This window comes from Trachemys scripta, chromosome 14 (genome assembly GCF_013100865.1).
Source record: "Trachemys scripta elegans isolate TJP31775 chromosome 14, CAS_Tse_1.0, whole genome shotgun sequence".
Classification (NCBI taxonomy): domain Eukaryota; kingdom Metazoa; phylum Chordata; order Testudines; family Emydidae; genus Trachemys; species Trachemys scripta.
Window position 1 is genome coordinate 41,296,661 of NC_048311.1, and position 23,365 is coordinate 41,320,025.

The 23,365-nt window shown below is 51.0% G+C and overlaps 1 protein-coding gene across 1 annotated transcript in view; it reads left to right on the plus strand.

Moving 5' to 3' along the window:
- The first annotated feature begins 11,866 nt into the window (after positions 1-11,866).
- The window catches only part of LOC117887112, a 21,030-nt gene continuing 9,531 nt past the window's right edge, over positions 11,867-23,365 (plus strand). The window contains exons 1-2 of the mRNA XM_034789354.1: positions 11,867-11,996; positions 14,818-15,657. Coding sequence (XP_034645245.1) covers positions 11,887-11,996; positions 14,818-15,657 — 950 coding nt within the window. The 5' untranslated portion in view covers positions 11,867-11,886. The remainder of the gene's footprint in view (positions 11,997-14,817; positions 15,658-23,365) is intronic.

The following is a 23,365-nucleotide window of genomic DNA, read 5'->3' on the forward strand; positions in this document are numbered from 1 at the left end:
AAATTTATAACCCAGTCCATTCCTCCCTTGCTGTGGAGAGGACATGCACCAGCTAGTGTATACTGAGCAGATTCCCCAAGCTCTTCAACCAAAACACACTGTTTTAGGTAAAATATCAACCAGATTTATTAACTCCAGAAAGACAGACGATAAGTGATTATAAGTAGTGAGTGTAGAGATCAAAGTTGGTCACCTATGAAGTAAAACTAATTTGCAGTCTTAGTTCTAAAAACTAAACAGGATTTGAACCAGGCATTGTCTCACCCTGCGTAGCCTTTTATTTCTATTTTACATTCATCATGTTTCCCTGAGCTTAGCTGTGGCGGCTACAGTTTTAAATTCAACAGAGTAATCTCTGTTTGTTCTACATCGGGAGCCCATAGGAACCCAGGAAACCATGGGCAAGTAACACACACAATTACAAGAGCATCTAGTTTTTAGCCATTTTATTAACGTTGGCATAACATCATAAAAGTTACGGCACATCTAATTCCAAATCAAGATATGTGCCATGCACTAATTATAACTATAGACATAATTCCATCCTCCTAGGCGGTGTTAGAGTCTGTCGGCCTCTTAAAGTCTGTCGGTCCTCGCATGGATTGATTGTTAATATGGGAGTGGTTTCTGCTGGAGTTTCCCATAGGAAGCTCAATTTGCCTACTTTGGGCATCCTTTTTGATACTGTGACTCTGTCTATACCTACATTCTGCACATGTACATGACAGCAGCGTCCCTCTCTTTCTTATTGGTCTATGATCCCTGGAGACACGAGGGACCCCAAATTCTATAGGCTGGGTAGGTTGATGTACCGCCTTTGTCTTGCGGTTTAAGGTACGTGTTATACGCACATTTTGTTGTTACAGCATTTTTATGATTTAAATTTAACTTTCCCACTTTTACTTTCCCAATATTACCAGTTTCTGCCTCTTTTCTTAGAAATGTAGGGGATCCGGTTATTTTTAGGTTACCAACTTAAAGTTATCTCATTATTAAGTGATGATTAGATTATAAGTGCCCTGTCACATACATATGACAGACTATAACAATGATTAAGACAATAACATACATATATACTTGATAGAACATTCAAATTTTATAGAATCATAGAATCCTAGGACTGGAAGGGATCTCAAGAGGTCATCTAGTCCAGTCCCCTGCACTCATGGCAGGACCAGCACCATCTTGAGACCATCCCTGACAGGGTATTTGTCTAACCAGCTCTTAAAAATCTCCAGTGATGGAGATTCCACAACCTCCCTTGGCGATGTATTCCACTCTGACAGTTAGGAAGTGGTACATAGTTAGGACAGTTAGGACATGGTACATAGTTATTGGCTGCTTTTGGAACTTGATGTGGACTTAGGCTTTGCATTACCTTATAAGTATTAACATTCTTGTATTCTTTTTTTTTAATTCTTTTTGGTTGTTGCTGGTGTTGTAACAGTTGACCACAGAGGTAATGGAATAGGAAGCACATGCGGTAAAGGGTTTTTCGCCTTCCTCCGCAGTGTGGGGCACGGGTCACTTGCTGGAGGATTCTCTGCATCTTGAAGTCTTTAAACCATGATTTGAGGAGTTCAGTAGCTCAGACATAGGTTAGGGGTTTGTTACAGGAGTGGGTGGGTGAGATTCTGGGGCCTGCGTTGTGCAGGAGGTCAGACCAGACCATCATAATGGTCCCTTCTGACCTTAAAGTCTATGACTCTAACCCTTTGTGTACATATTGCTTTAAGCTTTCCTTCCATAATACATAAGGCAAAGATGTTGCACACAGTAAGGATATTATGGCCAATAATTTATCCTTTTTATCCAATTGCCATTTTTTCAGGTGTACTGTTTTGTGAATGACCACTATTTAAAATTTTAATTAATGCTTGATTTGCTTTGTTCAGATTATTGCTAATTTCAATTAAATGTGAATTCTTTCTTTTTTTACAATTGCTTTAGCTGTAAGGTTGGGGGTGGTATAAATTGGAGTACTTTGTCTGACCAAATTCTGATAGTTAGGGTTACTAAGAATAACAGTTTTATTTTTTAAAAGTGGGTATCGGAAATATTGTTGTAGGACCAATTGTTGTGGGTGTCATGGAAGCCACACGGAAGCCACAGGTTCAGTGCTCTGGAATCAAACCCAGGCGGGACCCTCTTTAGCGTGACTCCCCTCAGGGCACACTCTTCTAAGGGAAGCCTCCTTGGCTTCGACGCCCTCGGAGCAGTCAGCACCCCTGTTCTCACCGTAAGCTCCCGAAGGGCCTGCACCCCAAACTCGCCGTCATCAGTGACTCTCAGCCAGCGCTGTAAAACAGAAGCTTTATTAGTTGACAGGAACACAGGGTAGAACAGATTTTGTTAGCACAGGAATCAGGGACTCTCAGAAAAGTCCATCTTGGAGGAGGGTGCCCAGAGCCCTGGAGCCATTTTCCCCCTGAGTCCCCAACCGGAGCCTGACTCGTTTCCCCTAGCCAAGCCTCAGTCCCCCTCTAGCCCCTCCTCTGGCCTTTGACTCTCCCCGGGCCAGGAGGTCATCTGATCTCTTTTTTCTCCAACACCTGCTGTTGGCACTTGCAGGGGAGGGACCCAGGCCATCAGTTGCCAGGAGACAGGGTGTTGGCCATTCTCTGTGCAGATGGCATCACACTGGCCCTCTAGGGCTCTGCAACAATCACACCCCCTTCTCCCACCACCTAGATCAGTGGTTCTTAACCTTTACCGCAGCCTGCATCCCTTTGGTTCTCAAAATATGTTCTCGCACCCCTTATCAAAAATCGTTGAAGTAGGTCAGTTCTTTAAATCGATATATTTTTTGTTTTTATATTACAGTAATCGTTAAAAGATGTATAATGTTAATAAAAACATAGGTTTGATGAAACATAGTACACCTCTACCCCGATATAACATGACCCGATATAACACGAATTCAGATATAACGCGGTAAAGCCGTGCTCCAGGGGGGGCGGGGCTGCGCACTCCGGTGGATCAAAGCAAGTTCGATATAACGCGGTTTCACCTATAACGCGGTAAGATTTTTTGGCTCCCGACGACAGCGTTATATCGGGGTAGAGGTGTAGTTGTACTTACGTGCCTGTGCTTAATTTGTGTTTTCGATGATTTACCGTCTAAAAAAATCTGGCATGTCTTGCACCCCCAGAAAGGGCATCTCGCTCCCCCAGGGGGTGAGTGCACCCCAGGTTAAGAACCATTGACCTAGATACTTAAGAAAGGCATAGGGGAAACTGAGGGACCCACACAGTATTCAGAGAAAACATTAAGAACATCCCCACTTTATCACAGTGGGCATTTCTGGTTTAAAACAAAAATTTGGATTTGTGACCATACATCTGCGTTAACTATGACAGAAAATTGACTATGATGTGGAAAAATTGGAAAGAGTCCAGCGGAGGGCAACAAAAATGATTAGGGGTCTGGAGCACATGACTTATGAGGAGAGGCTGAGGGAACTGGGATTGTTTAGTCTCCAGAAGAGAAGAATGAGGGGGGATTTGATAGCAGCCTTCAACTACCTGAAGGGGGGTTCCAAAGAGGATGGAGCTCGGCTGTTCTCAGTGGTGGCAGATGACAGAACAAGGAGCAATGGTCTCAAGTTGCAGTGGGGGAGGTCCAGGTTGGATATCAGGAAAAACTATTTCACTAGGAGGGTGGTGAAACACTGGAATGCGTTACCTAGGGAGGTGGTGGAGTCTCCTTCCTTGGAGGTTTTTAAGGCCCGGCTTGACAAAGCCCTGGCTGGGATGATTTAGCTGGGAATTGGTCCGGCTTTGAGCAGGGGGTTGGACTAGATGACCTCTTGAGGTCCCTTCCAACTCTGATATTCTATGATTCTATGAGAATTCTTTCTGTTTGGGTACTACACAATACTGTTTCTTTCCTGCATGGGCTATTTGCTTCATGGGAGATTTCCATGCAAGTAGTTGTACTGGACATGATACTTGTGTTACATTTACTACCAGTAAGTTTTGTTGGTACCAGCTGACCACATAGGGGAGTTATTCCCTTAAACCTGTTACACCCACAGATCCATTGATGCCCCTTTTGAGAGCAACAAGTTATTTGTGGGCAGAGGTGAAAGTAACTTAAATTTCTTACAGGTATTGTCCTGTCACAACCCCGCCGGGGGGGGGATCAGGGCAGGGGATCGGGGTGAGAGGGGGGGTTGCAATACAACAGTACCGGTTAGAAAGGTAAGTGTGGGGTGCAGGGGGCTGGGGGCTGGGCTGTGTGTGGGGGAGCTCAGGGCAGGGGGTTGGGGGTTGTGGGGGGCTCAGGGCAGGGGGTGGGGATGTGGGGAGGCTCAGGGCAGGGGGTTGGGGGCTGTGGAGGGCTCAGGGCAGAGGGCTGGGTGTGTGTGGGGGAGCAAGAGTCAGGGGAGGAGGCTGGAGGTGGGGGCTCAGACAGGGCCGGATTAACCTTTTGGGGGCCCAGTGCCAAACATATTTGTGGGCCCCCCTGGAGGCAATTCATAGATTCTAGGACTGGAAGGGACCTCAAGAGGTCATCGAGTCCAGTCCCTTGCCCACATGGCAGGACCAAATACTGTCTAGACCAATGGAGTATGGTGTGGGGAGGTCAGTCCCCAGAGCAAGGGGCCAGCCAGGGGCGGTGGGGAGCGGGATGGCAGGGGCAGCCCCGCTCCGCCCAGCCCAGTGCGAGGGCACTATTTATATACCGGCAGTTGCCAGCCACACAGTGGCCTGCCCGGCCCTGTGCTGCCAGCGTGCCCCTTCCCCTCGGGGGTGGGCCCATGCCACACCACACAGCCTCCTCCGCCCAACACCCCCGACTCCCTATGTCCAGTGCCCCCCCAGACCCCTCTACAAATGCCCAGCACCCTGCAAAACACCACCCCTGCCCAGCGCCCCCCTGCCCACAACCCCACCACAACTGCCCAGCACGCCCCACAGAACCTCCATTCCCTAGGGCCACAGGGAAGGGGGCTGTGTGGGGGTGTGTGTGTGTAAAGTTAGGGCAGGGGGCTGTAGATGCGGAGGGCTCAGGGAAGGGGGTTGGGTGTGTGTATGTAGGGGGGAGTGCGTGGGGGGAGACTCAGAACTGGGGCAGTCCTGGTCACGGCCAGGTTACCTTACCTGGCTGGTGGACGGGTCCCTGCCCCGCTGCTCCTGTTTGCTGCCGAGGGAGCTGTGGCTGGCTGTGGGGGCACATCTGCTGCAGGGAAACGGGTGGCTGTGGACGTGAGAGACCCCCCTGGCCTGCCGCTCCCTTCCCCTGGCTTCTTCCCAGGGGCTGCCGGCAGCAGTGCCCGCCACAGGCACTGCATAGGCACTGCCTGGCATCCAGCGAGAGAGGGGAGAGAGGGGCAGCAGGACAGGCGCGGACACCTCACCAGGAGCCCGGCTTATTTTCTGGAGTATATCATTATCGTGCTTTCTGATTTTGTTAACATTCACCTTACTTTCAATTAACATTTCTGTACCAAACAATTCTGTAATGCTGCTTAGAATTTCCAGTGGACTTGTTTTTTGTTTTTGGGGGTTTTTTTTTAGGCGCATGGAGATCACAGAATCATAGAATCATAGAACTGGAAGGGACCTCGAGAGGTCATCAAATCCAGTCCCCTGCACTCATGGCAGGACCAAGTACCATCTTTAGACCATTCCTGACAGGTGTTTGTTTAACCTGCTCTTAAAAATCTCCAGAGATGGAGATTCCACAACCTCCCTGGGCAATTTATTCCAGTGCCTAACCACCCTGACAGTTAGGAAGTTTTTCCTAGTGTCCAACCTAAACCGCCCTTGCTGCAATTTAAGCCCATTGCTTCTTGTCCTCTCCTCAGAGGTTAAGGAATCATTTTTCTCCCTCCTCCTTGTAACAACCTTTGAGGTATTTGAAAACTGTTGTCATGGCGCCTCTCAGTCTTCTCTTTTCCAGACTAAACAAACCCAATTCATTCCATTATTATGGTGTATTTTTAAACCCAAATTAGCTCTATCCTGCACCCATTCTTGATAAATGGTAATCTTATCCCTAAGGATTACTGAGAAGAAAGATTTCATTTTGGTGTCTGCAATAACTGAATTTTCTCATTTGCCAGTTAGACAAATTTAACACAACAGGGACATGTATGAATTGGTACCTGATTAATTAATACCCCTGGCACAGGTGTGGCAGTGAGACCACTAACAGAGCCTTCTTGCAATTTTGGACATTTTACTGAGTTTTGGGGCTTATGGTTCTTTTTAACTATTATTGTCTGTAACTTTACTTTAACTACTGCTTTATCAGAGGCTCCTTGAATAATTGCTATAGGGGAGGATGATTTGTCTTGGGATTTTTTGGTTGGGTTTGGATGTAACTCTAAGCTTTAGACAATTAGTCCAGCATTCTGGAAGAGTGCTTCCAGGGTTAACATGCATTATTACTTTACCCTGAACTGCTGGTAAAGAATTGTTAACAAACAAATTAATACATTGTGGGTTTGTTTCCTGACCAGGCATTTCATTAGAGAGCCAAGCGGCTGAAAGTCTATTGTGAAATGTATGCGGTGACTTGCCTTCCCATTGCTTCATGTAAGCTACCAAAGTCACTCCTGCCTGGCCTGGGGACATGTTGCTTTTTAACAACCCTACGGTGTCTTTAAATGACTTGTCTTGTTTTGAAACTTTGGGGGCAGTGTATTTCATAAAGCCCCGTCTGCAGTTAACTGTAAAATCTTAACCTTGTCTTCTGCATCTACCTGAAACAATTTGACTACAGTTTCTAAATGTACTGTGTGAGCAGCCACCAGATTCCCCCCCCTTTTTTTATTGGCTCCTCCATTTTTACAATGACTTCTAAGTAGGGTGACCTGTGAAAAAACAGGACACGGGGTGGGGATGGGTGATAGGCGCCTATATAAGAAAAAATCCGTCCCAAAAAATGGGACTGTCCCTTTAAAAACGGGACATCTGGTCACCCTACTTCTAAGGTTTTTATACTTGTTACTGTGACTATTGGAGAGACTGTTAGATTTTTTCCTCTTTTACAGTTACATTGGGGAGTCTGGGTTCCTCTTCCTCTAGAGGAATTGGTATCTGCCAAGTTTGGGCAACTTTAACAGTGGACAATCTAGGTAGGGAATTTTACTGGAACCCTTTACATTTTCGTTTGGCTGGGGTAGGTGCCTGCACCTTAGAAAAGTCCGGCCCTGGCATGGGTTTCTGTGGAGCCTCTGGTTTGGGCTCTAAAGTCTCTTGGCGTACACTGGGCATGTTAGATTTCAAATGAATGATGCCACTTGTTCTTTTTATTATGGCTTCTGACTTGATTGGCTTAGCGATATTAAAGTTACTTTTAGATTGCAAAGCCTTTTGTCTTTCTTGAGAGATACTGATATCCAGAATTTCATCCTTACAGGCTTTTACAGCAACTTTTACAGTTCCCTGAGTTTCTGCAATAAACGACCCCATTGTGAATGGGCTTCCAAGATATTTGGCTTACCCATTTTTTTTCTTCCTCCCCTCTTTCATGATAAATACTAGTTGCCGTTAGCTTCATTTTCTGGTTTAATCCTTTAATACTTAATTTTTGATCAAAACTTTCACTAACACTGGCTGTGACCTGCTTTTTTTTTTCACTAACAGCATTTTCAGATACCCCCCCCCCTCCAAAGCAAATTTTTTGGCAACTGTGTTGGCATCTGATACTTTCTCTATTCCTAACTTTCCAGATTGTTCTGTTTCCTGTTGCTCTTCCTGTCTGATTTTAGCTTTCAGGCTGATAAGTGGTGGTGAGATTCTACTGCCACTTGGGTTGGTCGTTTCCAGGTTCCACCACAGCCACTGGAACATCTGGAATTATATTTACAACATATACAGGTGACAACTTCATCTCCATGCACTTATCCTCCACATTTACTTGAGGGATCTGTCCATTTTCCCCTTCACTATCAATTACCTGTTGATACAGATCCTCCAGAATGTCACGAGTTTGCTTTAGTGCCTGTGTTTTGTGAGATACCTCTACTATTTTTACTTCTTGCCCAAACAAATGTTTCTGCCCCGTGTTTTCTTTTTTCACATCATAATTTTATAACCAGCCTCTTGCAAGTGTTGCTTACTATAGCTTAAGTCTCTTGCCAAACTGTTCCTTTGATTAAGGAGAACAGGATTTACCTCCCTTACCCTACTAAGTTGTTTTTTCAATGTGTAACTAGTCTTCTGCTCTTTGCTTAAGCCTTGTTTTGCCTTCTCCAGTTTTACCTTTCTTTTAAATCTTTTCCGTAGGATATTACATGCTATATATACACAATCCAGGGCTATTTCTTTCACCTCTTAAGCCTTTTTGTGTTTACCTTTTCAAAGAGGAATTACAGGAAATGTCAGGGATCTCTAGGCGCTCCAAGCACTACAGTCCTTGGTTTCTAACTAACTCTCCCCCATGGGCTTTAATGTAGTCTCGCACAAAGGCCTCCCAGGACGTTTGTGGAGTTGGAATTGTTGCAATAAATGCCTGAATGGTAACTTATTTTGTTCCCTATTTCTTTTGGAAAAGTGGGCAGGCGTCCATTCCTTGCGCCTAAAATGTTTCCAGGGATTTTATTTTATTTTTTAAATTGAGAAGGGCTTGTGGTGCTTACTTCTCCTTCAGCTGTTTTATAGCTGGAGCACACCGAGAGGAGGAGCAGTGACCAAGGCAACCCCACAAAGATGTCCTCCATCGGTGGTGTAGTCCAGAGGAGTTTAAAGTTTGGGGAGCTTATTAACTAATATGGGGGGAGGGGCGCTTGTTGCTTATTATTGACAAATGACAGCAAAGTGTCCGACCCATTCTGCCACGCCTGATAGGGGGCTTTTACCCGTACATGAGTTCAAGGATCCGTTACACAATTGCAATTCCTATTTTCTTCCCCTGAGCTCAATGTTTACAACATTACCCAGACAGACAGACATAGAATGCAAGCAGGCATAAGCAAAAGCAAGACGTCTCCCAGTATGACTTTTGACCTAGAGATATTATTTTTTTCTTAAAACCTTTGTTTCTTATTGGGTTTCTGTGTTTACTATGGTTCCACGTGCTCTTTATGGTTTCATGCATTTTCTACGGTCCTGGGTTTCGGCACCAAATCTGGAGCCTTTCATTCTATTTAACATCATTCACATTTCCCTGGATTCAGCTCTGGTGGCTACAGTCTCAAGTTCAACAGAATTGTCTGACTGTTCTCAGTGGTACCAGATGACAGAACAAGGAGCAATGGTCTCAAGTTGCAGTGGGGGAGGTTTAGGTTGGATATTAGGAAAAACTTTTTCATTAGGAGAGTGGTGAAGCACTGGAATGTGTTACCTAGGGAGGTGGTGGAATCTCCTTCCTTAGAGGTTTTTAAGGCCCGGCTTGACAAAGCCCTGGCTGGGATGATTTAATTGGGAATTGGTCCTGCTTTGAGCAGGGGGTTGGACTAGATACCTCCTGAGGTCCCTTCCAACCTTGTTATTCTATGATTCTATGTCTCTGTTCTAGATTTGGGACCCACAGGAACACAGGAAACCATAGGCAAGTAACACATACAATTACAAGAGCATCTATCTTTTAGTAGTTTTTTTAAAGTTGCCAATAAAATCAAAAACGTTACCGCACATATAATTCCAAATAAAGATATGTGCCATGCACTAATTATAACTATAGAGATACTTGCATCCTCCTAGGTGGCGTTAGAGTCTGTTGGCCCTCTCAAACTCCGTTGGCCCTCGCATGGATTGACTGACGATATGGGAGTGGTTTCTGCTGGAGTTTCCCATAGGAAGCTCAATTTGCCTACTTTGGGCATCCTTTTTGATACTGTGACTCTGTCTATACCTACATTCTGCACATGTACATGACAGCACCGTCCCTCTCTTTCTTATCAGTCTATGTTCCCTGGAGACACAAGGGACCCCAAATTCTATAGGCTGGGTAGGTTGATGTACCGCCTTTGTCTCGGGGTTTAAGGCACGTGTTATAAGCACATTTTGTTGTTACATCATTTTTATGGTTTAAATTAATTTTCCCACTTCGACTTTCTCAATATTACCTGTTTCTGCCTCTTTTCTTAGAATTTTAGGGCATCAGGTCATTTTTAGGTCACCAACTGGTATCCAAGGCCTAAAATAGCTAAGCAATGTCTTTCAGCAGGCCTCAGGCTACAGTCTTCTCGTGTTTCAGCTTGTCTGACTTGTTACCTAGTTCCTCAAAATATTGCTTAATCTTATACTATTATAATCCTATAAGTCAATTCTGATGAACATATAATGAGTATATACAATGTAATCATAATATCACACAATAAATGAATACCAAACTAAAATCATTGGCTACCCCCGATAGATGGTCGAGTTCCTCACTACATAGGCTGGGATTCTCCTTTGCAGCCTGGAACCACCTCCCCTGTCCACAGTCTTGGTTCTCCAGACGTGCTCCCAGGTGTTGAGTTGTGGGGGGCGAGAGGCCAAAAGTCACTTCCCATCCTTTATAGGCTCTTCCAGCTTGCTGGAAAGATCTTTTGTTATGACATGAGTCAAGCCATGTCCATCGTCTATGGGCTCCCTCTGAGAAGCCTTCAGTCCTTGGGAGTGTGCATTCCCCTTAATGGGCCATCAGCACTGTCTGGCTTCTCCACTGTTGTACCTGAAAGACTGGTTGTGGATGTTTCCAACCTCACAACATCTTCCAGTGACACACACCAACCACAACTTCGTAACTGCCCATACAATGACAGCAAATACAATCCACCAGGACATTAATGTTCAACAGATCAAGCCTTTTTGAATGATACCTCACAAAACACACTGTGTACACAACATAGCAGAATTATATCACCATGGTAAACATGGGGGTGCCAGGGAACTGCTTTGGAGCACAGAGGGTCACAGCGCCAGGGACAGGGACAGAGATGTGAGGCTCCAGGCCTTGCTCATGAGGAAGAGAATCAGGAACTTCACCCTGTCACCACCAGCATGAGACAAACCAACCCCACACGGACGGGGCCAACGCTCCAGCCTGGAGTCTGCCCTGGCCGGCCTTCACCACCGCCCATCCCCCACTGCTGTGTGCCCTGGCCCTCACTATACCCCATCCCTCAGTTCCATCTCCCCTGGCCCTCATCACTTCCCATCTCCTGCCCCATCTGCCCCAGTGCCCTTGCTACCTACCATCCTCCACCATGTCTGCCCTGCCCCTTGTCACCTCCCATCCCGTTCCCCTGTCTACTCCACCCCTCCTGGCTCAGCCCCCTGGAGTTTCCTTTCAAGGCAATATTGAATGAAGTAGCTAAGTCCCACCTAGTGCCACCTCCCCTGCTCCGGGCTAGTCACGGGGAGAGCAGGAGTGGGCACCACCCCTCTGCAGCATGTGGGGGGTGGGGGGGAATGGAGCTATAAGAAGAGGGGCTGGGAGCTGAGAGCCCATCACTGGGGATCTGGTGAGAGCATCTGTCAGTGAGAGACAGCACCTCCTGCTCCTGCCCCATGGAAACCATGGTGAGTCCCTCCTGTCTCCTCCTGCCCCATGGAAACCCTGGTGAGTCCCTCCCACCTCGTTCTGCCCCATGGAAACCCTGGTGAGTCCCCGCTGCCCTTCACCTCGTGCCCCATGGCAACCCTGGTGAGGTGTCCCCCCAACCTCTTGCCCCATGGCAACCCTGGTAAATCCCCACCACCTCCTCCTGCCCTATGGAATCCCAGGTGAGTCTCCCTTCCCCCCACTCCTGGCCCATAGAGCCTCATGGAAGACCTGTCTGCCATTCACACCCCACCCCAACAATCTCCAGGGGGTTATCTTCTGCCCCCCCTCCTGTCGGTGGCGCATCAGGGGCTAGGGGATGTGGGTCGGGTGGTTCTGGGTTTGTGCCCAGGCTCAGGGGAGCTGACACTGTGGGGTCCTGTGCAGGTGCCGGGATGGATGCCCAGGGCTGGACTCCTGCTGCTGCCCCTTCTCCTCTGCTTTGGGCCAGAGACCACCGGGAGCATCGACCCGGCCACGCGCAGAGAGATTGGGGATCATGTGAACAAGTGAGTGAGACCCCAGTGGGGCATTTCCCATCTGGCTGGGACCCCTCTGCCCTTCCCGGGTGGTAAATGAAGGAAAAAAGGGGGGAAGATGCTTCACATTTGCCCTCTGTGATTTTCTATGGCACAGGTGGCTCAGTGCATGGCAGAGCTGGGAGGGGTGATTCTGGGGGTGCAGGGGGAGCTGGGGCTCAGAGCTGGGAGGGGTGATTCTGGGGTGCAGGGGGAGCTGGGGCTTGGAGCTGGGAGGGGTGATTCTGGGGTGCAGGGGGAGATGGATCCTGGAGCTGGGAGAGGGGTAATTCTAGGGGTGCACGGGGGTAGGGGGTGGGTCTCATTACTATTGTTGAAAACTGGTTGGAAACTGGAATTCCAATTGCCTCGGAAATTCTGAAATTTCTATTTTCTTTTCAGTCTGAATTAGAACTAAAATTTGAAAACTTCCACGGAACGGGAATTCCAAATTTTGTTTTGGAAAAATTAAAAACAGATTTCAGTTGGACCATATCTGAATATTTCATTTCAGTAAGATCAAAATATTTCCATTTCAGCTTTAGCAACTTGAGTTTCCTGCTTTATAATATAATATAATATAATATAATATAATATAATATAATATAATATAATATAATATAATATNATATAATATAATATAATATAATATAATATAATATAATATAATATAATATAATATAATATGAAAGATGTTTCCACCTGTATATTATAAACAGTAATATAACATAACAAAAGTAAAACAAATAAAGTCATAACCAAATGTTTCAATCCAAACAAATTGGAACATTCAGATTTTGTTGAATCAGCCTTTCCCTAAAGAAAACTGTTCTGTCAGAAAAAATATGCCCAGCAGTAGTCATGTGTTTGCTGGAATAAATGAGGACCAGATACCTTGCACCCAGGACTCTGAAAAGATCTGGCCTGGTGTATAAGTGCCCCCCAAGTATTATCAGGTTGAGGAGGTTAGATTTGGGCATGGGAGGCTGAGCATTAGCATGAATATTCATGATCACGCTCAGGTCCTATAATAGGACAAACCACCATGAACCCAGCTTCATTCACACCCCCTGCTGCAGAGGCTGGGGGCTGCAGAGGGAGGGGGAGCTCAGCTTAGAGGATGAAGGTCTAAGGGCTCACCCTGCCCCCAGAGGTGACACCTGTGCTCCCCCAAGCCCATGCTGTGTCCACCCAGAGCAAGATTCCCTCCCAGTAGATTGTAGCTAAGGCGAAGGTGCACTGGGCTGGGAGCCAGGAGCTCTGCTCCCATGTCTGCTGTCTAGCGCACATCACAGCCCTTGGTACTGATTTGTTACCTGCACACTCCACCCACCTTTACCCTTCTGTGGGCTCAAGGCGTAACCCGGTTCATTTAGGTACTCGCGCGCTTTCCCACTTCCTAGGGCTCAGGGCGTAATTTTCTGCAGGTTTGTGGGGCCTTTTACCAGTGAAAGAGCCATGTACAGTCATATCCTTAACCTCTATTTACAAACAGTTACCCAAACAGAACACACAGGGGAAGCAGACAATGCTCACCACTCCCAATAAGGCAGACGGACTTTTCCTGGGGGCCAGCCAGTGTCAGGTCATCTGGGGCTCCAGCTGCTGCATTAAGGGCTGGCGGGGTGCTGAGGTCGGGCAGCTCTGATATTGGCCTGTGCCTTGGAGTTAGTGTCCAACGAACTTCCTTTTGGACCCCAGTTTCTATAGTGAAACTTGAGTCCTGCTCAGTTGTACCTGACCCAATCATTGTAAACTGAAATACTGCAACATCGTGTTTTTCACCCATCCTAGCCCATTACAAAACAATTCTTTACCCAATCGTAACCAGCCACCTTCGTTGATTTAAATCTTGCACAATTAGTCATGCAACTGACAGAAACCATCAAAGAACCAGACAGAGTCCATCTAGATAAACAGTAGAGAAGTGGGGGACTATAAAGGCAAAACGATAGACGTCCAGATTGAACAATGACAACTGCTGATAAATGGTTTCTTGCCAGACTGCTGAATGCTGTCAAACAAAGTTTTGATTAAAGATCTTAAGACCTGGTGATGGTGGGGACTGTTAGGACAGAAGCGCCTCCTTAAAAGCCCCATGTTGCATTGTTTTTTATAATTTAGAAGGAATGTGATTCTCTGTTTCCTGGCTGCCGCTACTTATTGCTGAGAAAGGCCTCAGACCTTACAGATTAGTGCCCTGTCCTCAGTCAGTTATGAGCCCCGAACCCTCCCCAATTCGGCTGCACAAGGCCACTTCAGGCAGAGGTGGGATGAGAACCCAGCTCTCTAACGTAGCAGACACAGAGCCTTTCACACTGAATGTGCTACATATATATGTGCCACTGTTAGCCTCCCTTTAATCAGAATCACAGTCCCCTCCCAGAGCTGGGGGGAGAAATGAGGAGCCCCGATCTCCAGTATTCTTCAGCTCTCCAGCAAATCGCTGTGTGTCCCGGGGCCAACTGTGTGTCACGTCCCTCTCTTGGGGTGGCTCCGTGTAAAAGCTCCGGCTTGCTCCTGGAGCTCAAGCGATAACACTCAGCCCTGTGGTGCTGAGGGACCAAAGTTCACACTGGGCTAATGATTCCTGATGAAACCTGTGGCAGTTTCTTTTTAAAACCGCCCTCCAAGTTTATTTCATTCTCCCAGGGAGCAAATATCCCCTGACCCAGGCTGGAGCCCTGAGAGCCTAGAACCGGCCAGTGACGGCGCCATGTGTGACCCAGCCCAACTTTGCCGTTCAGGGCTGGGGGCAGAGCTGTTCAGAGCCCCGCGTCCCCTCACTGCCCTTTGCTTTGCCTTCCCTTAGGGATGGGTTGGCTGTTGAATACGCCTTCGCCGTCAGCCTGGAGAAAGCCAGTTGTGAGAACCCATCTGGTCTGGAACAGGTGCAGCCCAGGAACAAACTGTGGGAGATGCAGGCAGCCATTAACCCAGAGGACAGCCTGTATGACCCAGACGAAGGGCCCATTGTGGCTGCCCGGATGAAGCGCCTGGGCATGACGGGGCAGCACGCCGAGTGGCACCTGCTCCAGGGCGACCAGAACAGCCCCGTGCAGAAGCTCCTGGCCTGGCCTTACAATGAGAGAAGCTGCCTGATCTTCTTCACCGTCCGCTCGCCCTGCGCGGGGACGTGCCTGCTGGTGAAGAGGCCCCACAACATCCTACAGATGGTGAGTGACACCTTCCGCCCCATCGACCACAACTACAAGGCCTTCGTCTTCCGGCAGATCTACCGGCAGGACCGGGACCTGGATCCCCAAAGCCTGCTGGAGGCCTGGCACCGGCTGCCCGACGTGCCCCTGCTGCGTTGTGACACCAAGGGCTGCAGGGACTGCAGTGGGAACGACCCCAACACCGACACCAACGCCTGCCTGGACGAGATGCGAGCCATGAGGCAGCCGCTGCACCTACCTGGCAGAGGGCAGGAGGGAGAGCAGGGGGCAGAGAGGAGAGCAGAGGATGTAGGGGAGAGCAGGGAGCACCTTCAGAGGGCTGGGGAGATGGTGGGGCAGGGGGCACCACTGGAGGGCTGGGAGGACAGCGAGGCAGGGGGTGACATTGTAACATTGGGGGGATGGCCGGATATTGAGTTCCGTCGGAGGCATGGGGGACGGTGGGGTGGAGGGTATGGGAGGCGTGGGGGACGGTGGGGTGGGGGACGCCGTGGGGGACGGCGGGGCGGCGGTCGCCGTGGGGGGCGGCGGGGCGGCGGGCGCCGTGGGGGACGGCGGGGCGGCGGGCGCCGCGGGGGACGTGGAGGGCGTGGAGGGCGTGGGGGACGGCGGGGTTGAGGGCGCCGCTGGAGGGTTGGGGGGATGGCGGGCCAGGGGGTACCGTTGGGGGAGGGGGGAGGGTAGGGCATGGGGCACCATCAGAAGATTTGGGGGATGCAGGGGGTGGGACATTTCTTCTCTCAAGGCCTGTGATTTTGAATGATTAACACCAATAAACTGTCGGAGCCTCCTGGGGTCTCGTGTCTCTGTCCCTGTGTCTGTCTGTCTCCTCTCTGTCCGTGCCTCTGGACTTTACACAGTGTGGGAGGCCCCCCAGTCTCCCTGGCAGTGCCCCCTTCCTTGGGCCAGGCCTGGCCCCCACTTTTTGCCTGAGCCCAGACCCCAGGCACAGAGTCACCCCCTTGGGAGTGAGGCAGGGCAGCCTTTGCCAGACACCCAGCACCGCTATGGATGAACCTGGCCATGTGCTGCCATCTGCTGGTGATGTGAAGGTAGACACATGACAAACACAATGGGCAGACCCCCGTTTGCATGTTTCCTGCCAGCCCCGCACTGGCTGGATCAGAAGGGAGGTGGAGGGGGAGGGGGAGCTCAGCGGGGGCTGAGAGGGGGTTGGGGCAGATCTGCCCTGTGTGCTCTGGGTGGGTCCATGAGATTGGTCCACACCACGAGAACTGCTGGGCAAAGCGCTCTGGCTCTAGCGCTGGGTGCACGTCCACCTGCAGTGGGACGTGTAGGTGCCCCATCACTCCGCGGGGACCTGCACCCCCCCGGACTGACGGGACGAGGCTCCAGTCAGTGGCTGGAGGCTCTGAGGTGCTGCGCTGGGGATGGGGGACGGGAACAGGGGGCAGGAGAGACAGTTAGACAGAAACCTGGGCCTGCCCTGGCTTGGTGAGTCGTACACGCCTGTTCGTTTCTTCAGCTTCTCTCCTTGAGCCAGATTCACCGGCTTGTTAACCAGGCCGGGATCCGCTGACGTGGACAGGTGTGTGACAAAGGCCACGGCTAGGGTCAGGTGCCTGTCGCTAAAGCCCGGGCTTCATAAGACAATTCAGAGGAGAAGAAACAGGTTTCTGTTCCGTGAAGGCGGCTCTAATCAAACACAAGAGAAACCCGATAAATCTTTAAAATCTGGGCAATGCGCAGGGAAGGGATTGTAGCAATCAGAACGAATTCTATTTAATGGAAAATTACAAGGAAGTGACAGGGAAAGACTTGTGCATCCCTCCCCTCCTTCCCATTGCCCACAATGCTGCCCCAAACTCTCCTTTCACGGCCTTCCTGGACAGACACCCAAGAACAATCCATCCCCAGCTCCACCGAACCTGCAGGGAAGGCAGAACCAGCAGTGACCTCTACTGGGTTCAGGCACGAGGATGGTACCAGTGCATGCTGTGTGTGACTGTGGGACAGGCTGCTGTAACGGAGATATAAGCAGAGAGGTCACTGCTCAGGGGCTGTGTTAGCCGGGCAGTTTGGGGACGTATTCCACAATCACTCACCTCCCAAAGCGCTCAGGGAAATTGGCTGTGGCCAGGAGCAGCTGGGTCTGTGTGGTACCAGCCGATCTGCCCGGGCTCTCCCCCTGCCCTCCTGCATGAACCAAACCTCACTGCCATGGAGCAGGCTGACGAGGGACACCTGCCAGGGCTGGCTGCCACCGTGGCCAACGCTAGGGACTGGACCAGCAACGCCAGGCTCCCAGGCGAGCCTTGTCACAGACTCCCCGGGTCTGTGTGTGGGGCAGGAGGCCGATCACAGACCCACGCCGGGGCTTCCACAGGCAAAGCGTGCGACAAACACCTGACGTGTGTGTGTCAGGGATTCACACCGTAACTGACCCAGCCGGAGAAGGACGTGAGCAGTGCTGTCTCAGTGGGTTACCCAAGCATTCACTTGTCAGCAGTAGCATGTTGGCACCCAGGAATCCTGGCTTCTCCCTGCAGCTTTGTGTGAGTGTGGCTTAGTGGTTAGAAATCTCAGCCTCCACCTTGGATTGGTCAGTCTGACAGACAGGGTGGGGCAGCAGCAGATCAGAGGGGCTTCTATCACCTTAGAGACCTGGGGCTTGGACATTTGGCAGCTTCAAACTGAGGCACAAAAAAGTATTAAAAAAAATACAAGTACCTAAAAATGGTATCCTTGGAGATCATAGATCTGGTCTGTGAACTAGGATATCTGCAAATGTCTCTCTCTCTCTCTCTCTCTCACACACACACACACACAGAGTCCATCATGGGCCAAACAGTACAACCCAGGGTTTGTTTTATTAGAACTCACTCAACAACACGAGATATTCAACCATCCTTGCCACTGTCCAAACACAAACGTGTTGCACACAACCCTAGCTCTGGTGTCACAGCTGCTGCACCTAATCCAGGCAGAGTCCAGCCCCTGGTTAAATTTTGCTTTTTGAACTTGTTCAGGGCACGGACCAGACACCGGCCCTTCCACTGCGAGGGTGGGAAAAATGATCCTGGGGGTGACACTTGGGTCTGGGTGCTAGGACACCTGGGTTCTAGCCTTAGTTCTGCCACTGTCTTTGGCAGGTCCCCTCCTGTCTGGGTGCCTCAGTTTCCCCTCTCTAAATTTGGATCTATAACATTTGTGAGGTTTATAAGGGAGTTAACAACCAGCACAAATCTGAAGGAAGCCACGGAAATGACAACCCACCAGTGTGTGCACAGAGCCAGTGCCCACACGTGACTGATGTGACAGGTAAGTGTCTGCACAGCAACTGCAGGGTTGCCAACTTTCTAATAGCAGAAAACTGAACACCCTTGACCCACCCCCTTCCCTGCCCCATCTCCAAGCTCCTGCCCCCCCTCACTCCATCCCCCTCACTCGCTCTCCCCCACCCTTGCTCACTCGTTCATTTTATCCAGGCTGGGGTAGGGGCTTAGGGTGTGGGAGTGGGGGTTGGGGAGCGGGCTCTGGGGTGGGGGCAGTGGGTTGGGGTGTGAGAGGGCGTACGGGCTCTGGCCTGGGGGTTTGGGCTCTGGGGTGGGGGCAATAATGAGGGGTTTGTAGTGTGGGAGGGGGCTCCGGGCTGGAGGTTGGGGTGCGGGAGAGGGTTCGGAGAGCGGGCTTTGGGTGGCACTGACCTCAGGCGGCTCCTAGGAAGTTGCGACATCTTCCTCCAGCTCCTAGGTGGTGGCACAACCATGGGGCTCCACGTGCTGCTCCTGTCCACAGATCCAGTAGTCATAGTTCCTGGCCAATGGGAGCTGTGGAGCCAGCGCTTGGGGCAGGGGCAGCGTGCAGAGCCTCCATGGCCGCCCCTGTGCCTAAAGTCCGCACCCTGCAGGGACATGTCAGCTGCTTCCGGGAACTGCACGGAGCCGGGCAAGGAGCCTGCCTGCACCACCAACCAGACTTTTAACGGAGCCACCAGGGTCCCTGTTTGACCAAGTGTTCTGGTGGAAAACCAGACACCTGGCATCGGGCAGCCCTGACTGGGAGGCGTGACTCTCAGCTCATGTAGAGGGACCCGTGCTAATGCCTGTAAACATCCCAGCAGTGACAGTTGTGTGATGAGTGCTTGGCCCAGCTGCCCAAGTAATCCATCATTGTGGTCAGACATCCCCTGTCACCAGACACATCCCCCTCCTACTCTCCCCTGTCTCATCCCCCCCTTCCCCCAGCCCAGGTTATTCCCCAGCCCCACTTCCAGAAGAAAAGACTTTCCTGGTTTTCTGTTTCCAACAAGGGTTTTAGGTGAGAATTTTCTGCTCACAGTGACAGGGCACCTCCCCCACCCCCAGGCCCGGCCCCATGTTTCAGATCACAAGCCATGAATGGCAACAGAAGCCTGGTGGTTCCAGATGTCTCCAGTCCACAGCAGGAAGGAAACTGAGGCAGGGGTTGAATAGGGAGGGGTGAGTAGATCTGTGTCTACTCTGTGCATAGTGTCTGTGTGTCTGTGCTGCACCTCCCAGGGGGGACGATGAAGCGGGCCCTTCGCGGGCTCCCACCTTTTGGTGGAGCTCTGCCAGAGGGGTGATTAAGCTACAGGAGATTCTGAGGGGTCAGCCCCGGTTGCAGGGGCTGGGCAGGGCGCCATGTGTCAAAGCCGTCAGGGCAGGTGCTAGGCAGAGGGGCTGCACCTCAAGAGTGTGCCCGGGGACCCCAAGACAGAACCTGGGTCTGGGCTCTGTTCAGAGTCCCAGATCCAGTGGCTGGGTCCCCTCACAGCATTCTGGTGAGTGGCCAAGAGGGGGCGCGCGTCTGCCACTCGCTGCCAGGCTAAGGGAGGGGGGCGCTCACCCGGGGCTGTGGGGTTGCAGGGCGAGAAGCCAGGTCTCTGCTGACACAGGCTGGCACCAGCCGTTAATCGACTTCACTCCATCCAGTTACTGTTTAACCTCCGGCCAGTCTGAGTTCTGGAGAGCTCAATCCGGCTGTGGAACTGGTCCCACAAGCCAGAGGGGTTTTACTGCCTGGTGCCCCCCACTCTGCCCCCCACAAGGGCGGAGGCCCAAAGCCTGGCACTGGCAAGGGGATGTTTGCAGAGCAGGGCGATGGCACAGGCGGTAAATCCAGGGCACCCAGCTCAGCCTGCACTCTGGAGAACGGCATCTGCTTGTGGGTCCAGTCCAAAGACAACCGAGAATTGGCTCTCACCCAGTGAATGTCTGGGGAACTTGCAAGGGCTTTGCTGAGTAATTAAAAAAAAACCCCAATGGTCCTGGCCAGAGGCCAGCTGGAGAGACGGGCCCAGGCATGGAGAATGGAGAGGAAGGGGGTGAACTGTTTCCCTCTGTCACTGCCTGGGCCAGGCCTGGGCCAAGCATCCTGACCCCAGGATGTGTTGTGTGTTGGAAGGGAGTTTGACTGTGTCTGAGCAGCCGGCCAGGGGCCAATCCCCGATGCTGCCCTGCCAGGGGCACTTGGCATCTCAGCAAGGGCTAGTGTGGGGAGAGCCAGCCAGCCGGCATGCACGGGCCGTGGCTCTGGAAGGAGGCTCAGGTGCTGGCCCATCCCCTCTGGAACGAGGGTGTCTGCATGTGAGATTGGCCTAGCCAGGGGCAGGGAGCTTCTGAGTGGGGCCATGGGGCAGAGACAGACCCCTATTCCTGGGGGAGTTCTGCTCTGGGGGGGCCAAACACCCCCGCAAGCCAGAAGGCCGTGTTGGGGAGACCGAGGCAGCGGCAGGGAAGCTGCATGTCCTGAACACGGGCAGAACTTGGGTTCACTGTAGGGGAAGCTCGGTGGGATAAAGAGGAGTAAAATCCCAGTTCTGTACTCACTGCTGATCCGGTAACGTCAGCCCGGGGCCTGGCCCATTGCCGGAAGTCAGAGGCCCCTTCCCAGCTCTCGCAGGCATGTGCCACGTTGACAGGCACAACCTGGAGTCGTTGTCAGACACGTCTGTGGTGGGGCTGCAAGAATGTGCCCTGCTTTGCATGTTTCCTGGGGGTGGGGTGGGATGCCAGGAAGTCTGTTCGGTCTGCCAGTCCTGGGCCATAAATCCATCCGCATTGGGGAGAGAAGGTCCTCCAGGGTTGAGCACCTTCCAAATGTGCAATAGGGCTAGCCAAGGCCAGATACCTTGGGTATGTAGTCGGAAGGGGCCTGATGAAACCCCAATGGAATAAAGTGGAGGCAATACAGGAATGGCCCATCCCGATCCGCAAGAAGCAAGTCAGAGAATTTTTAGGGATAGTGGGTGGTACTATCGCCGGTTCATCCCTCACTTCGCCACGAGGGCAGTGCCTCTGATGGACCTGATAAGAGCTCGGGGGCGAGAGATAGTTAAGTGGACCAAGGTGGTGGATGAAGCTTTCACAGACCTAAGGACGGCCCTTTGCAGTCATCCGGTGCTCACAGCCGCAGATTTCAAGGAGAAATTCATTCTACAAACAGACATCTCGGAGGTAGGACTTGGGGCGGTCCTTTCACAAATGGTGGGGGATGAGGAGCACCCAATCCTTTACCTCAGCCAGAAGCTCCTGCCCAGGTAGCAACGGTACGCCGTAGGAGAAAAAGAGTGCCTAGCGGTTAAATGGGCCATGGAGACGCTATGGCACTACCTGCTTGGGCAGCTGTTCACCCTTGTGACGGACCACGCCCCACTCCAATGGATGCACACAAACAAGGAGAGGAATGCACGAGTGACTAGATGGCTTCTATCCCTAGAACCTTTCCACTTCTGAATCCAACATAGAGCCGGAAGCCAACACGGCAATGGGGATGGCCTGTCACGACAACACTGTCTCTCGTCCCAAGTAGCCCAACCCAGGGGGCGGGGCGGGAGAGGGAGATGTGTGATACAGCAGGGCCAGAGAGTAGTGGGAGAGTGCTAGAGGGGAGTTATAGTCTATTTAAGGGTGGTTCCCTGTAGACTAGGGAAGGCTACCACAGGCTAATTGAAGCAGCTGTAGCCAAGTAAAACCCAGTCAGGAACCTAATGTCACACAGCAGCCTAATTAAGGCATGGTTCCCTGTAGGTGAATTGAAGTGTCTGTAGCAAATTTAGGCCCTGTCAGGAACCTAATAACCCCCCCTTGCTCCCTGCTTCAGGCAGACGGGGCAGTGAGGAAGGAGACAGGACTGGAATTTCGAGGTGTGTTGCTGAGATTTGAAAGTCCAGAGAATTGGAGGAAGGGAGACCCTGTCCCAGCAGAGCAGGGAGACTCCCTTCCCCAGCGTCAAGGACCGAGGGTCACCCTAATCGGGGGGGAGGAGGGTTAGAAACCTGCAGGGGTTGAGAGGGGCTGGGGCTCAGACCCAGATCCCTTCCCTGTTTCCCTTCTCTACCACCTTCCTGGGCCACTAGCAGGGCCCTTGGTGCCCCAAGAGCAGGGACAAGGAATGATGCCCTAGCCCGCTGCAAGAAAAGCGTGGGACCCTGTAACGATGCGGTTCTGGCGGGACCCAACTGAGAGTGCCAATTCAGGACAAATTGCTTAAACAGAGCAGTTACAGCCCAAGGCTGGGGTTTTTCCACCTCTAAGGCAAACTAAACAAGCCAGACAAAGAGGACTTTGGTCTCACCCCACTGGCTAACCACAAGTCACACGAACAATTACTCTCCAGTTTCCCAATATCACCACCAGTGCCTCTCATTATGGGGACAAATGGTTATGAAAACAAATACCCCAGTAAAAGAAAAAAGGTTCTTCTGATCCTATAGGACCAACTCCCAGACCCAGGTCAACATACAAATCAGATCTTACCCACAAATCACGCTGTTGCCAATCCTTTAGAATCTAAAATCTAAAGGTTCATTCATAAAAGGAAAAAGATATAGATGAGACTTAGAATTGGTTAAATGGAATCAATTACATACAGTAATGGCAAAGTTCTTAGTTCAGGCTGTGACGAACTGGGACTGTTCTTAATGTGGTCTTTGAATGCTGAGTGGGGAGTGTTGGCTGGGAAGGCAAGGGAGGTTGGCTAGGACAGTCTGCATTGGGGGATGGGAGACTGGCCTTGAGGGAAGATGCCTGAGCATGTAACATGAGAACCCAGGAAGGGGTTAGAGGCCAGGTGACACCTTTGCCCAGGAAACTGAACAAAGGCGGTGGGAGGGGTCACTGAAGGGAGAGTTTCAGGAGCTGGCTGGTGGAATGGCTGGGAGGCAGACAGGGCTCTGACCTCCCAAGGGGGCTGTGG